Source organism: Littorina saxatilis, linkage group LG7 (genome assembly GCF_037325665.1).
Source record: "Littorina saxatilis isolate snail1 linkage group LG7, US_GU_Lsax_2.0, whole genome shotgun sequence".
In the NCBI taxonomy this organism is placed as follows: domain Eukaryota; kingdom Metazoa; phylum Mollusca; class Gastropoda; order Littorinimorpha; family Littorinidae; genus Littorina; species Littorina saxatilis.
This window is the reverse complement of record NC_090251.1, coordinates 15,071,791-15,088,230: the sequence shown is the minus strand read 5'-3', so window position 1 is coordinate 15,088,230 and position 16,440 is coordinate 15,071,791. Positions and strand designations below refer to the sequence as shown.

The following is a 16,440-nucleotide window of genomic DNA, read 5'->3' as shown; positions in this document are numbered from 1 at the left end:
CCTTGCTTCAAGGTCAAGGTCACAGGAGCTCTTCAAAGTTGGATTGTATACATATTTTGAAGTGACCTTGACCCTGAACTATGGAAGATAACTGTTTCAAACTTAAAAATTATGTGGGGCACATGTTATGCTTTCATCATGAGACACATTTGGTCACATATGATCAAGGTCAAGGTCACTTTGACCCTTATGAAATGTGACCAAAATAAGGTAGTGAACCACTAAAAGTGACCATATCTCATGGTAGAAAGAGCCAATAAGCACCATTGTACTTCCTATGTCTTGAATTAACAGCTTTGTGTTGCATGACCTTGGATGACCTTGACCTTGGGTCAAGGTCACATGTATTTTGGTAGAAAAAATGTGTAAAGCAGTTCTTAGTGTATGATGTCATTGCTAGGTTTAGTTATTTGAGTCAAGGTCATGTAAAGGTCAAGGTCAAGCATGTGAGTTGTATGGGCTTTGCCCTTCTTGTGGTTTAATGCTGTTGTTTCCCCCCGCGGGTTAGGGGGAAGAATTTACCCGATGCTCCCCAGCATGTCGTAAGAGGCGACTAACTGATTCTGTTTCTCCTTTTACCCTTGTTAAGTGTTTCTTGTATAGAATATAGTCAATTTTTGTAAAGATTTTGGTCAAGCAGTATGTAAGAAATGTTAAGTCCTTTGTACTGGAAACTTGCATTCTCCCAGTAAGGTAATATATTGTGCTACGTTGCAGGCCCCTGGAGCAAATTTTTGATTAGTGCTTTTGTGAACAAGAAACAATTGACAAGTGGCTCTATCCCATCTCCCCCCTTTCCCCGTCGCGATATAACCTTCGTGGTTGAAAACGACGTTAAACACCAAATAAAGAAAGAAAGACTGCTGTTGTCATCTTGTGTGCTTGCGTTGCGTCAGAACGTCTCATTACAGGCAGTCTGTGTTTGCATCATCTGATAAACACAGGCTTTCTGTGTTCCGTTCATGCCCCATTCTTTAATGAAGTCAGTAATGTGTTTGCATTATGTGGGAACGTTTGATTACAGGCAGTCTGTGGTGGAAGAGGAGGACTCACAAGCAGAGGATGCTCCGTCACAGTCAATGTCACAGGCACCGGTAGACGCTTCCTTCACAGGTACAGTCTATGCTTCTCTTTTCTTGCACCTGCTGTACCATTAATTCTTTATTACAAGTTCTGTGCTACCCACTGGGGTGAATAAGCATGCTTTAACATGCCTTACATTCATTCCCGCCCTCCTCTTTTTACCTGAGTCAGGGGTGGATCACATCATTTTTAAGGGGGGGTTTCCAAATTTTAGGGACAATTCGACGACGCGAAGTGTTTATAGTTAAGGGCGCGAAGCGTTCGAACCTCCTAGAAAATGGAGCAATCTGGTGCAATCTGAGCCATCAATTTTTTCATTTTTTTCAAATGTATTATTTTTCTTTTTTTTCTCACTTTAAAAAAAAAAAATGAAGGCATGGGGGGTTTCTGGAAACTCTGGAAACCCCCCTGGATCTGCCCCTGTGAGTATTGGGGCCTCTCAGGGCTCTGAAATGGCTTTCATTATACTGTTCGCATATCTATGTTTAGGTACAGTGAAAAAAAACCTTTTAAAACCTCCAAATAAATCTGAGAAAATTAGGGGTTAAAATGGAGGTAAACTTATGAAGAGTAAATCTGAAAAATCAACGTCTTAAAGAGAGGCAGTCTTAAATCGAGAGTTCTTAAAAGGGGGGTACCACTGTACTAGAATCCTCTGCTCTACAGAGCTTTGCCGTGGACCTCTGCTATAGTTTTACAGCTTTCTGTGTGCCATTCTTGCCATATTCTTTCAATAATACTGAATTTCACTTCTTTGCAGAACTGTGCAGTGGGCCTACCTCGTGTTTTTACATATTTGTAAGGCTTTCTGTGTTCTGTTTTTGCCACATTCTTTTAGTAATACAGTGGAACCCCCTTCTTAAGACCCCTGAATTCAAGACTCCCTCCCTTGTAAGACCCTGTTTTCTCAGATTTTCTGTCTATAACATCTTTAAATTTACCCCCGTTTTAAGACTCCCTCCTTTTTAAGACCTGATTTTCTCAGATTTTTGGAGGTCTTAAAAGGGGGGTTCCACTGTACTGGAATCCTCTGCTCTACAGAGCTTTGCCGTGGACCTCTCCAATATTTTTACGGCTTTCTGTGTGCCATTCTTTCAATATTCTTTCAACAATACTGAATTTCACTTCTTTGCAGATCTGTGCAGCGGGCCTCCCCTGGAGGAGACAGAGAAAGAAGATGTGCGGAGTTATGTGCGTGAATGCCTGAAGAGTCAGGGAGCGGTAGGCCTCATGTACAAATACCTCGTCCATCTCTCCACCAGAGATACAAGAGTTTGGTGAGTGTTCCTCCTTTTACATCTGACCTCAAAAAAGCTGAGAAAGTCCGGCCTTTAATAGGGAGGGAGTCTTAAAATGAGGGGAGAGAAATGAGGGGAGAGAAATGAGGGGAGAGAAATGAGGGAAGAGAAATGAGGGGAGAGAAATGAGGGGAGAGAAATGAGGGGAGAGAAATGAGGGAAGAGAAATGAGGGAAGAGAAATGAGGAGAGAAATGAGGGGAGAGAAATGAGGGGAGAGAAATGAGGGGAGAGAAATGAGGGAAGAGAAATGAGGGAAGAGAAATGAGGGAAGAGAAATGAGGGGAGAGAAATGAGGGAAGAGAAATGAGGGGACAGAAATGAGGGAAGAGAAATGAGGGGAGAGAAATGAGGGGAGAGAAATGAGGGGAGAGAAATGAGGGTGAAACATGAATGTACGAGTTACACTGAATGAATGAACTGTCCCGTTTCCGCTTCAGTTATGACAAACAGTTACACCAAAAGAGGTAACCGGCACAGTTGGCCTGGTGGTAAGGCGTCCGCCCCGTGATCGGGAGGTCGTGGGTTCGAACCCCGGCCGGGTCATACCTAAGACTTTAAAATTGGCAATCTAGTGGCTGCTCCGCCTGGCGTCTGGCATTATGGGGTTAGTGCTAGGACTGGTTGGTCCGGTGTCAGAATAATGTGACTGGGTGAGACATGAAGCCTGTGCTGCGACTTCTGTCTTGTGTGTGGCGCTCGTTATATGTCAAAGCAGCACCGCCCTGATATGGCCCTTCGTGGTCGGCTGGGCGTTAAGCAAACAAACAAACAAACAAACAAACAAAACAAAAACCAAAAGATGTTGTCTGCCTGATGATAATGACTTTTTCAAATGTGTGTGGATTTTTCATCTGGTTTGTCTACATTGCAATATGAATACAGTATGAACTTACTTTGTTTGTAGGCCTACTGGTGTTGCCGAGCTGTACGTCAAAGTGTATGAGAGGGTCCGGGACCACCTTACTTTTCCCTCTCTGTACTTGTGAGTAGTTTTCTTTGCTAGTCATCCGCGTGTGTACCGTTCAGGGAAAAACGCATACAGTCACAGGGTTTGATCTAACGTAAACAGTGGAGGTGAAACACAGTTTGAGATTACCTTGATTTTCACTCACAAGTGTACAGATATTTTTGAAAAAAACTTGTATAACTTTTAATGATTATTGTTTGTGTATTTATCTTCTATCTTTCATGTTTTTGTTCTTTTGAATCTGTTCCTGTATTTGGGCTGTGTGTACCCCAACAAAGTCTTACTCTGTTTGTACTTGGTGTTTCAGTATGGACTTCCCAGAGATTTGCTACACTGAAATGTCTAAGGTAGTGTTTTCATTTCTGTATATTTGTATTAGTTTTCATCAGGAAATCGATGTTATATAGAGAATACTACATGGCTTGCTGTGCGAGCGAAAGCAGCAACGAGTGTAAATCTGGTACGACACAGCAAGCCATGTAGTATTCTGTTTATCCTACATACTATACTTACGTGTATTTTACTCAAAACGTCCCGCAGTCAAGAAGACGCTTCTTTTTTGAACCTCGATCTCTTCCATAGCCTCGTGCTATCTCTTGCATCAAAGCAAAGAAACGTCACTCTGGAAAGTGTAGCGTGACGTGTTGGTTCTAAAAATTCATCGAGGGGAATTAGCGAGCGCAATTTTTTTTCTCCATAATGTCGTTTGTCTCGGTGACTTTGGCATTATAAGCAGTGGAAAAAAACAGGTCCCCGCCAGACTAGCTTGACATGACCTCAATTACATGATATACACACGTGTGTTTTGAACGATATTGTTATGTAATGAGTGATCTCTCTCACGTAAGTAGGATAAAGCCCCTTTCCCATCTTAGTAAATCCGGCAAGAAGATCGAATTACTGATCAAAGAAGTGATGGGTAACAGTGGCAAGACAGAGAAACTTACCAAAGATTTTAAAGCATGCCGGTAGGGCAGGGCTACACAAAGAGGTCCTCACGCATTTGCAGTATCTGTTTCATTTCTTGACTGTTGGATTGCTTATTTGTTTTGCGTTTCCTTAGTCCAACCACACATGTGTCATTTGCTCTTGTTATTCTAAGTGTGTTTGTGTGTGCACGCGCGTGCGTGCGTGTGTGTGTCTGTCAGTGTCAGTGTCAGTGCTGAACAAGAATGTTACCCAGAATGTCTCGCTTTTCATTGTGTGTATGTGTGTGCGTGCGTGCATGCGTACGCGCATGCCTGAATATCTGTGTCTTTGTGAGTGTCTGTGTTTGTGATGAACAAAAATGCTACCAAGAATGTCTCACTTTCCATTTGTATGGACCAAGTTTGATTTCCTTCATTTACACTGGACTTTTTGTGAATTATGCATTTATGTTTCTGTCACCAGATGGCATTGGTGTGGAGTGAATTGAAACTAGATGCATTCCTGGTGAAGCGAGCGGACACAATTGTTTCCCCTGGCAGGTAGGGGTAGACAACAATAGACGAACTCCGGTAATCACTCTGTCGTGCTGGTATGGGTTGTGAAAGAGTGAATGCCCTTGCTGTTACTGAGGCAAGCTTTCAACGCATGTTCCTTGTGCACGTGTTTCAGACACACCCCTTGCTAGTGACTGGCCTATAATGTCACGAGGAAAAGTTTGACACAAGAAAAGCAAATGTATTCACTCTCGCTCAACCCATACAAAGCCGACAATCTATTTGGGGGGTCAGTTTGAAAGCTTGCATGTATCTTGTTGCAGCAAGAAAATGGAGACCGGCACGGTTGGCCTAGTGGTAAGGCGTCCGCCCCGTGATCGGGAGGTCGTGGGTTCGAACCCCGGCCGGGTCATACCTATGACTTTAAAATTGGCAATCTAGTGGCTGCTCCGCCTGGCGTCTGGCATTATGGGGTTAGTGCTAGGACTGGTTGGTCCGGTGTCAGAATAATGTGACTGGGTGAGACATGAAGCCTGTGCTGCGACTTCTGTCTTGTGTGTGGCGCACGTTATATGTCAAAGCAGCACCGCCCTGATATGGCCCTTCGTGGTCGGCTGGGCGTTAAGCAAACAAACAAACAAAACAAAAGAAAATTGAGGCAAACAAGTCAAACAATTTTTCTGTCTTTTTCAACATGTAAATAAATGAAAAGCCCCGAACTGCAAACTTAATACAAACTTACACGTCTGATGTAACAGTTTACTACCATGTTTCTGGTCCGCATTGTTTTCAAAGGTTGATTGCAGCATAAACAGAATGAACAGTACTGTGGAACCCGCCTTTTAAGACCCCCCCCAATTTAAGACTCCCTCCTTTTTAAGACCCTCCTTTCTTAGATTTTCCCGTTCATAACCTCTGTAAATTTACTCTATTTTGAGTCTTCCTCCCTTTTCAGTCCTGACTTTCTTAGATTTTTGAAGGTTGTAAACGTTTTTTGTTTTGGTTTACTGCATAACTCTTTTTCTTCTTCAGGCAAGCAGAGGGAGGTCACGCTGAAACAGGGTTGTTCACAGACACCAACTCCGAAGAAGACCTTATGTTCATTACGGGGATGGTAGACACGGGCCTTGTGGATCTCTTGGGAGAAGAACAGATGGCGTTCACTCTCAGATGTGAGGCTCATATTTTGGAGTGTATCTTCAGTACTTTGGCTAGAGTTATGATGAGTCCTTGTTGTTTGTTTGTCATTGAAGGTTTAAGAAAAGTGGTTGTTATTTTCTTGTTCTGTTTCTATGCGTGGATGTGTTCAAATTTCTTTTGCTTTTGCTAATGGGTGAGCAGTAATGGGACAGTGGCAGTGTCTGTAGGTGTGCATATTTTAGTCTTATCCTTTTTTGTTGTTGTTGCTTGATTGATTCTTGATTTGTTCAAGTTTGTGAATGTGTGCTGGTAAGTAAATATATGTGCTCAAGTTTTCCCACTAACCTTAGGCCCCAAAAATGCTTTAGTTACGGGCCTAGCCTATTTTATTTTTTCCCGATCGACCATTTACATTTTTTTTTCCTTAAAAAAACCCAAATATTGTGGAAAAAACAGGTGCTCATACATACTACGGAAAAAGAGCATACTGACTGCAGATTTACTTTACTTAAGTGCTTCAAAAATAACAATACAGAAGTTACAAACCTATCTACCCAGTTTTATTTCTGGTGGACAGGTTACCTTGACCATTACTCTTTGTTTTTCGGCGTGACCGTTTCATCTCTTTTTTGTTGTTTTCTGAACAGCGTACTGGCTGAAAGGTCGTCTGGCACTGGCAGAGAATCACATGGACAAAGCAGTGGACACTCTTGACACGGTAGGTCCAGGAAATGTGTGAAAACCGACCTGAAAGATACTGCAAACAATTTCTTTTTCATCTTTTTGTTGGGCAGATGGGAATGCCCATTGCCTCCATGAAGGTGGCATTGCGCCGCAGGTCCCTCAGACTGCCGTAGAGCTTTTGGGCCAAGGTGATGGGGTCTGGCCAGGTCCTCTTTCTGAGCGCCTCATAGAGTGAGCAGGACTGCAGCAGATGTGATTTTAGACAATTTAAGCAGGCACCTGTAATGACAAGATACCCTTGAAAAACCAGTGAAAAATGTTGTTCCATTGTTTGCATTCTTTCCTTACCGGAATATTGTGGCCACGTTAAAGGCACAGTCCTTCTTGTTTAAACGATTTGGCTCACTAATTCAAATCTGGTTAGGCTTTTCCATGGATTGAGGCCATCCCTCTACTTCAACACATACCAACAATCAACATCTTGACTGCTTCTGGTTCATAATAGAATTTTTGGTTGTTAAAAACCTGATAAAAAATGTTTAAAAAAAAAAAAGAAGAATTTTTGTTGTTGATAGTAGACCTGACTTTCTGTACAGTACAATTTGGACCAGATATGTTCAGCGCTATGGGTATTCCATGCAGTACAATTTGGACCAGATATGTTCAGCGCTATGGGTATTCCATGCAGTACAATTTGGACCAGATATGTTCAGCGCTATGGGTATTCCATGCAGTACAATTTGGACCAGATATGTTGAGCGCTATGGGTATTCCGTGCAGTTGTACTTGTTTTTTTCAGTTGGTTAGCTGCTTCCGCGACGAGGAATCATTGAGCAAATTGTACCTGCCCAACTGCAGACAGGACAAGGTCATATCTCCAGGTGGGTGTCAGAAGTGGGTGGTTGCCATGGTAATCATTTTCTTGGTGATCCAGTGGCAATGATTATGTAGTAAGATCTAGAGGACATGTATTTCATGGGGAAAGACATTAAATTACATATTCTTACCCCAATTCTCATAAATGCATTGACTTCAATCTCACATGCTAGATGTCGAAAAACTACCCAAATTACCTGCCCTTGCAAGGGTGGTAACCAAGCTAAAAACAGACGCCATAGCCGTTGCTATGCCCTGTCCCACCTGGTTACCCACAACCCACCGCGCACCACGTGAGTGCCGGCATCCGGAATAATCATTCTCGACTTTCGACGACACACGTCAGACGTGCGGAATTCGTCTGCTCACTTGGCTTTCCCTATAGCCCTTGTCTTTGTGACGTTATGGGCTTGGGGGGGGCTTTACCTGTTCGCCTTTCTTTTGGTGAGACCTGCCCTTTTTTTTATTGAATTGAATTGTTGTTTGTTAGCTGCTTGTTTACAGCCGCTTCAGAAATTTACTTTTCTGGTGGACTACGATTTCGGCCATTTACAAGATGGCCGATAGCAAGCAGTAACTTAGGGCTAGGCAGGAAGTGAATAAGGCTGTTAGCCCTTTTTTAGAAACCTCTGTGCGGGTCGTCGACCCTTCGAGTAGTACTGCTTTTGTAGTAGCTGTTCGTGCGGTTAAGGTTTCGTTTTTTCTTCCCAGCCCTCCTCTCCTCTTAAGGAGAACCAGTCAGTGTCTTCCACTTTCGGGGGACTTAACGATGAAATATGTGTTTATTTCTCAGCTGTTTCAGGCACGATCGGCCCGCCCACTGTGGCGGCGTACTCCTTGGCAGCTTCGCATCGTGGTCTGGTGCAAATGGCCAGTTCGGTTCCGCCCTTTTTTGCCTCTGGTGACTCTGGGTTGTTCGCGAGCACCCTCTCCTTTCGGATTTAAATGATTTAAAGTTCAACTGATTTTGATTTACCTTCTTGCAGAGGAGGTGAAGCGGCAGCAGGAGTCGCTGCAGCGGTGTCAGTCGCTGGAGGAGACACAGCGTCTGTTTGACTCAGGACAGTACCAGCAGGTGGTGGACTCCCTGTCGGCAACATTCGCCCCTGTGCAGTCCACACATCACAGCTCTAAGGTAGGCTTTACTGTGTTTACCATTGATGAATATTGTGAGCTGGAAATGATTTTGTCTTTTATACATAGCTGTTCACGCGTGTACACCATTCATGAACCTTTTTTGGCTTGTGAGCTGGAAGTTATCTTTTCTTTTCAAAGGCATTCATGTGTGTACCATATATGAACCTTTTGTGTTTGCGAGCTAGAAGTTATCTTTTCTTTTCAAAGGCATTCATGTGTGTACCATATATGAACCTTTTGTGTTTGCGAGCTAGAAGTTATCTTTTTTTTTCAAAGGCATTCATGTGTGTACCATATATGAACCTTTTGTGTTTGCGAGCTAGAAGTTATCTTTTCTTGTCAAAGGCATTCATGTGTGAACCTTTTGTGCTTGTGAGCTAGAAGTTATCTGGTCTTTTCATTTGAAAAGGTGTACTTTTTATCTGCAAGTCTAAAGTTAATTTATCCAGTTATTTCTTGTGTGGTTTGTGTGTTCAGCAGTTATTCGCCACATCCTTTGTTTGGGTCTTGTCTCCATCATGCTTTCACTCAGGACATGTTGTCTGCGATTGTCTTGCAGGCGGCGCTGCCGGAACGTCACGCCCAGTTGGAGCTGTTGCAGGATGCGCTGTTCCTCCTGGAGGACTGGGGCAGGTGTCTGCTGTGGGGGGAGGTGGCACTCGACGAGGCGTTACATCACTACCGTCGCGCTCCAACCTTCTGCACCAGGGATGGCTGGGCCACCACCCTTGTCCGACTCTTTGAAGGGATTAAGAAGTACGTTGTGGTATTACATGTATTATTTTAAACGTTGTGGTAATACATGTATGATTTTAGAAGAGAAACGTGTGGAGTCGAAAACAGATTTCTTTTTATCCACATTTAACAAAAAAAATCTTTTTTCTTTTCTTTTTACAGTTGTGAAAGGTTAAAAATGTTGATACAGCTCTAGCTTTTGATTTAGTAGATCTCCACAGCAAATTAGAACGACAGAAAATCAGAGAATCTTTTCTGACATATTGTGTTTTGTTACGTCTTTCACCATACAACAAGAAGATTTCTAAGTAAGGTACACAGAGTATCAAGTTACATCTTGTGTTTCACAACTTTCTCCTGTCAACACCAACCAATCTTAATAATGCAGTTTACTGTTAAAACACAGACTTATATCAACCTGGTATCATATTCATAGGTGTCCCGCTTTCAGAAACATTTTGAATGTTAGTCTCTACCATATTTCCAACAAAATGGTTTTCAGAAATCCCAAAAAACAGAATGGCAAATGGTTTGTAAATGTAACGTTTTGTCAATAATTAAATGCTCCAATAACCTACATTTCTTGTTTTTTGATTGTGGTTTTCAGAGTGTTTGACAAAAACATGAAAGCTTTGCAGTCGCTGCCAGTGCGCTGGGTCATTCGTCTGACTCACAACTTGATGCGCATCATCGAGATCAACCACGACGTGTCTGAGCTGGTGACAGACATGCCCATCTCCAGTGTGTTGCCATGGATACTGCTCTACAGGATCATCCGACAGTGAGTGTGTTCTTTTGTGTTCTGGCTGTTCTTGACACATCACAGGAATTTATCCCGGGTAGAGTGGACTCGACAGCCCAGCAAGGCAGCTACTCTTGGGGAGGAGGCAACCCTGAGTAAGAACCTCAACCACCGAAGACGGAAGACAGCAGCCAACTTGGCGTGGGGAGAAAATCGGCTGTCTACGCTTCCACGATAAAAAAACATCGAACGCAGAAGAAGAAGAAGAACAGGAATTTATCATCTGGGGAGATGACAAATCAAGTTTGTTGTTGTTGTGCTTTTTATGCAGCAATGATTTGCATGAATCGTAACATATTCAGCTTGCTGAGATCCAAGAGAAATAAACAGACTCAAACGCTTTGAATAAAGACGACAACAAGAGTACGTGAGTGTTGGGGGCCGGGCTCGTAGCTCAGGTAGAGCACTGGACTTGTGATCTTAGGGTCACGGGGTCAAATCCAGGCCGGGACGTACCACGGGTCAACTTTATGTACAGACTCAGAGACGGTATTTATGTCCCACCCCAGTGTCATAACAGTGGCATGTAAAAGACCTGGGTCATTCTGGAATAAGTGCAAGTGGCCGGTACCACCTAAACACGCGTACAACTGGGTATCTCGTATAAAGTCAGGGTAACATGCCCCTAATAGACCAATTCCGGAAATAACTTTTGCTGCGAAAAAAAAGAGGGCAAACAAACCCGCGTGACAAAATAGACCAATCACTATTGATTTGCGTGTCTTACACGTGCTCGTGACAGAGTTTAGCAACACGCTGCTCGCTAGTGATTGGCCTTTTTTGTCACGCGGGTTTGTTTGCCCTCTTTTTTTCCGCAGCAAAAGTTATTTTGGAACATCGTCAATTGTTTCACCGTAGGGGCGTAAAACAAGAGTTTTTCAAGTGAGAATTGTGCGGAACCAACCTCCCGAAAGCATTGAAAGAAATGAGCGATATTCATCCTCAAATGTCATATTAAGTGTGTGTGTTCCTGTGTTTCAGTGAAGAGGACAAGCTCGAAGCCCTGAAAATTCCTGATGATGACAGCGAGGAGACAACAGATAACGCCATCAGCTCTTCTCTCATGCTGCTCAGCGTCGGCCACGAGTACCTGGGAAGGTCAGTTTGTGCTGAGAGAAAAAGCAGAATAATGGTGACTAAGGATAAGGATAAGATTTTATATAGTCCATGAGGGTAACCTCACAGAAATTCGGGCTGCTTTCTCCCTGGGGAAAGCGAGCTGCCATACAGTATACGGCGCTACCCATTTTCTTTTTTTTTCTCCTGCATGCGTGTATTCATGTTTCCAAGCCCTGAGACTTAATGCCGTGTGAGATGGAATTTTTTTACACTTTATTTCAAGTAACACGGGTATTTGGTGGACATTTTTATCTATGCCTATACAATTTTGCCAGGAAAGACCCTTTTGTCAATCGTGGGATCTTTAACGTGCACACCCCAATGTAGTGTACACGAAGGGACCTCGGTTTTTCGTCTCATCCGAAAGACTAGCACTTGAACCCACCACCTGGGTTAGGAAAGGGGGGAGAAAATTGCGGCCCGACCCAGGCCTGAACACGCAACCTCTCGCTTCCGAGCGCAAGTGCGTTACCACTCGGCCACCCAGTCCCGTGAGATGGAGAAATAAAACTGCTTCGAGAAGAGTTAAGATTGAAGGGGATGAGAGCTGGGCATTAGGTCTTTTTGTTAATTTTGAAATCTTCATTTTTGAGTCACTTGAGAAAAAGTGACTCTATGTAATCGGTCAGTGTTAGTCTGTCCGGCCGGCCGGACGGCCGGCCGTCCGTAGACACCACCTTAACGTTGGACTTTTCTCGGAAACTATCAAAGCGATCCGGCTCATATTTTGTTTAGTCGTGACCTCCAATGACCTCTACACTTTAACGATGGTTTCGTTGACCTTTGACCTTTTTCAAGGTCACAGGTCAGCGTCAAAGGAAAAATTAGACATTTTATATCTTTGACAAAGTTCATCGGATGTGATTGAAACTTTGTAGGATTATTCTTTACATCAAAGTATTTACATCTGTAGCCTTTTACGAACGTTATCAGAAAAACAAGGGAGATAACTAGCCTTTTCTGTTCGGCAACACACAACTTAACGTTGGGCTTTTCTCGGAAACTATAAAAGTGACCGGGCTCACATTTTATGTGAACGTGACTCCCAGTGACCTCTACACTTTGACGTCTGCTTTGGTGACCTTTGACCTTTTTCAAGGTCACAGGTATGTCTTGAAGGAAAAAAATTGAAATATCATATCTCTGAAACTATTCATCGGATTTGATTCAAACTTTATAGGATTATTCTTTACATCAAATTATTTACATCTGTATTGTGTTGTGAATAGCAATTTCTTCCTGTCCATCTGATGCCTCATATAATATTCAGAACTGCGAAAGTGACTCGATCGAGCGTTTGCTCTTCTTGTTGTGTCTGTGGGTGATATTGTTTTTGTTTGAACTTCTGACTTTGCTTTGGTTCAGTTTTGTTTCTATGAGAATGTAGTCCTGAAGATGTGCTTGTTGTTTTGGGGGGTGAAGAAATGGGTATATCATGTTTGCAGGGAGGATTTTTGTTACCATTGTTGTCTTTGTTGTTGTTTTCATCATCATCATCATCATCATCATTATCATCATCACCATCACCATTACCACCACCACCGCCGCCACCACCACCAGCTGTATCACCCAAAACACCGAAATCAGCATTGTTGTATGCCTCCCCTTTCTTTGTTTCTCATTATCCATGACTGTTTCAGAAAACTATCAGCCTAGCCTGTGATGACTGTTTCAGAAAACTATCAGCCTAGCCTGTGATGACTGTTTCAGAAACGCATGGTGCACACGGGAGAGGGGCGTCTTCCTGCAGTTCTACCTGGACGTCTTGACACAGGCCCTGCCAGCCGCACACAAGTCGGTCAAGTACGACCTTGACACGGCCTTGGAGCAGTGCGTCTTCTGTCTGTATGGTCACCCCAACAAGAAGGGCAAAGCGCGGCACCTCTATGATCACAACGCTCCTTGTGTAAGGATATGTGTTTTAATTTTTCTCCGTGTAAAAAAACCCATTAACAAAACAAAGACAAAAAGAAAGACCAAGAAAAGAACAAACAAAAAAGAGAAAAAAAAAGAAGTAAAAAGCATCTTTAATTCTTGGCCCTGCTGTGTTGTTCTCAGGCCTTTGTATTCGGCCATAGGCACCGTTTTTTTTATCTGATGCATTCCTCTGACTCCTGGGCAGTCGACTGTTCATGTGACATCTAGGAGGTCTTCTGACCATTAATTGTTCTACTAAACTTGCAAAGCCAGGGCGTTTGGACCTGTTCTTCTTCTTCTTCTTCTGCGTTCGTGGGCTGAAACTCCCATGTACACTCGTGTGTTTTTTTTTGCACGAGTGGAATTTTACGTGTATGACTGTTTTTTACCCCGCCATTTAGGCAGCCATACGCCGTTTTCGGAGGAAGCATGCTGGGTATTTTCGTGTTTCTATAACCCACCGAACTCTGACATGGATTACAGGATCTTTTTCATGCGCACTTGGTCTTGTGCTTGCGTGTACACACGGGGGTGTTCGGACACCGAGGAGAGTCTGCACAGAAAGTTGTCTCTGAGAAATAAATCTCTCGCCGAACGTGGGGACAAACTCACGCTGACAGCGGCCAACTGGATACAAATCCAGCGCGCTACCGACTGAGCTACATCTCGCCCTGGACCTGTTTATAGTTTCAATGGAGGTCCAACTGACCTATTGTCCTGAGAGTTTGGGATCAACAGTAGCACTGATGTTGTTGAAGAGTGGAGTAAAAGAACTGCTTTCCCAATAGTGGTGAATAGGCAAGAGGAAGTATGAAAGGAAGAAAGAATCTATGTTTTTACTTTGTGTCAGGGCAGTATCACAGAAAAATAAGCGGAGACTAAAACATCTACTTTCTTCCTTCTTGTCTGTTCCTCCTTCCTTTCTTCCTTATTTTTATTCTCAATCAATCAATATCAATCAATATGAGGCTTATATCGCGCATATTCCGTGGGTACAGTTCTAAGCGCAGGGATTTATTTTTTTATTCTGTGGTGTGAAAGGCCATCTTCATGATGCATCAGTTATTGTTTTCTGTGTTTCAGGTTGACTTGACCTGGGATCGCTGTGAAGCGGTGTTCAATTACTTCAAACCCAAGTCCGTGCCAGAGTTTGACAGTTACAAGACTAGCACAGTATCTGCTGAGGTGAGTCTGTTTCCCAACTTTTTTGTCCCTATATCTCCTTGATAACGCAGGGATGTTGTTTTTGTATGGGCAGTCCGTGAAACGCCGAAACTTATTTCAAATCACCGCAAATTTTGCCGTCATTTTGGCAGACTTGCAGAAGTCTTTCAGGGTGAGGGAAAGATGGCACCAAGGACTATCTATAACTTCAGAAACTTTTATGGCCACTTTGGCAAATTTGCCAAGAGAAATAAATCTTTGCAACATCAGTGTTATGTATTCATATACATTACTTCTCTTGCTTCTATGCTTTGAAAACTGCTGTGAACAAACTCTGTCATTGCTTTTTGTCTGTCTGTACAGCTGGAGAATTTGCTGCGTAGAATTTACAACCTGATACCAGAATCTGAGGAGCAAGGTGAGTGACGCTGTGTGTGTGTGTGTGTGTGTGTGTGTGTGTGTGTGCGTGTGCGTGTGCATGTGTGTGTGCGTGTGTGTGTGTGTGTGTGCATATGGCAGTCTGTGTCAGTATAAGTGTCTGCATAACGTAGGTTTGTATGTGAGTGTCTAAGTGCACATACACACAGAAGTGTTTTTATGTGTTCTGTGTGCATTGCTATGTTTTTGTGTACGTTTGTGAGTCTCTATCCACATGTACATATTGCGTATATGATGTTACTAGATGATTACCCCCTTCGTCGGGTACCGGCTTCACCGGGAAGAAGTAGAGCCAAATACCCGCCTGCGCCGGCGCACGAAGGAAGGGAGATAAACGCGCAAAACACTGGAAACCTTCTAAAAATAGTAACGTGCAGTGACATTTTAAAAAACGTAGTAACGGGAATATGGATTGACGCCACACGAAGGAAGGGAGATAAACGCTGAAAACACTAACACTGGAGAAGATAAGGAAGAGTTACTGGAAATGGATCCAGAGAAAAACCAAAATCGGTTCAGCGCTGCGCGCTGAGAGCACGTGTTGAAATATCTCATCGAGCAGGTTGTGTCCGGGGTCTACCTGAATATGCCCACCAAATTTGAAACATATCCATCGAGAACCTTGGGCGTGCATCGCGGACACACACACACACACACACACAGACAGACACAAGTCGTATATATATATAGATATATAGATATGATGTTATATGTGAGTTCATTTGCATATGTGTGTAGGGTTAAAGTGTTAAGGTATTGTTCTGAGTTGTCTGTTTCTATACCTGGGTCTGCCTGTGTCCTTTTCAGGCAAGCGTGTTGATCATGTGCATAACTACATTGAGGGAACAACCAGCACACCACCCAACTATTCCACTGACAGGTAAGGCACAGAGAGAATTGTATTATAGTAATAATAATAATAATAATAATAAATGAGCATTTATATAGCGCAACATTATAACTTTACAATTATGCTCTTTGCGCTTGACACATTTAAAATTAAAACACAGTTATACAACCATTTACATCTACATTCATAGTCAACAACGCTTAATTAAAAGCATACACCATCAAACATACATTACAAAAAATTCTTCCACTAACTAAGTAATAAAAACATGAATAAAATAGGTAGTGAAAACAAGGAAATACCAGCTGAATACCCTTAATCAAACAGAACATGTTATCAACAATACTATTGTGAGTAGGAGGTAGACACAGTCACAAAGACAAAAGTGTAAGCTTTGAAGTGATTTAGTTTCTTGGTGATTTGCTTGCACCCTTTGTCTTTCAGAGATTTGATATTTCTACTTTTAATTGATGTAAAAAGCTAGCATGTATTTGCTAGGTTACTCTCCACCGTCTTGCTTCTTTTGCTGAACGTAAAAAGACGATGTTCGGAAATAACTGTGTCAAATGTTTATGAATTGTGGGAGAGTTACTTGTCCTTGCTTTTCTATGCTTTTTCCTTGGCAACACTGAGGCAAGCTACATGGGACATTGTGGGCCAATCACTAGCGAGCGGCTTGTCTCAGCATATAGTCTGTGATCTGTGCCAGTGAGAATCAGCTCCGATTTGTTCTTTCTGCACTGTCCTCTCAATGTAACTCTTTTTGTTCAAATATACGCACATCGGCGATGGCTATCAACATTG

At 42.9% G+C, this 16,440-nt stretch overlaps 1 protein-coding gene across 1 annotated transcript in view; it reads left to right on the top strand.

Annotated features, from left to right (window-relative positions):
- Nucleotides 1-16,440, top strand: part of LOC138970772 (calcineurin-binding protein cabin-1-like) — a 56,563-nt gene that overhangs the window by 13,909 nt on the left and 26,214 nt on the right. The window contains exons 13-28 of the mRNA XM_070343295.1: nt 1,025-1,113; nt 2,219-2,360; nt 3,288-3,365; nt 3,658-3,697; nt 4,743-4,819; nt 5,807-5,946; nt 6,562-6,632; nt 7,398-7,479; nt 8,461-8,609; nt 9,171-9,367; nt 9,954-10,127; nt 11,130-11,246; nt 12,978-13,173; nt 14,268-14,369; nt 14,712-14,766; nt 15,594-15,666. Coding sequence (XP_070199396.1) covers nt 1,025-1,113; nt 2,219-2,360; nt 3,288-3,365; nt 3,658-3,697; nt 4,743-4,819; nt 5,807-5,946; nt 6,562-6,632; nt 7,398-7,479; nt 8,461-8,609; nt 9,171-9,367; nt 9,954-10,127; nt 11,130-11,246; nt 12,978-13,173; nt 14,268-14,369; nt 14,712-14,766; nt 15,594-15,666 — 1,782 coding nt within the window. The remainder of the gene's footprint in view (nt 1-1,024; nt 1,114-2,218; nt 2,361-3,287; nt 3,366-3,657; nt 3,698-4,742; nt 4,820-5,806; nt 5,947-6,561; nt 6,633-7,397; nt 7,480-8,460; nt 8,610-9,170; nt 9,368-9,953; nt 10,128-11,129; nt 11,247-12,977; nt 13,174-14,267; nt 14,370-14,711; nt 14,767-15,593; nt 15,667-16,440) is intronic.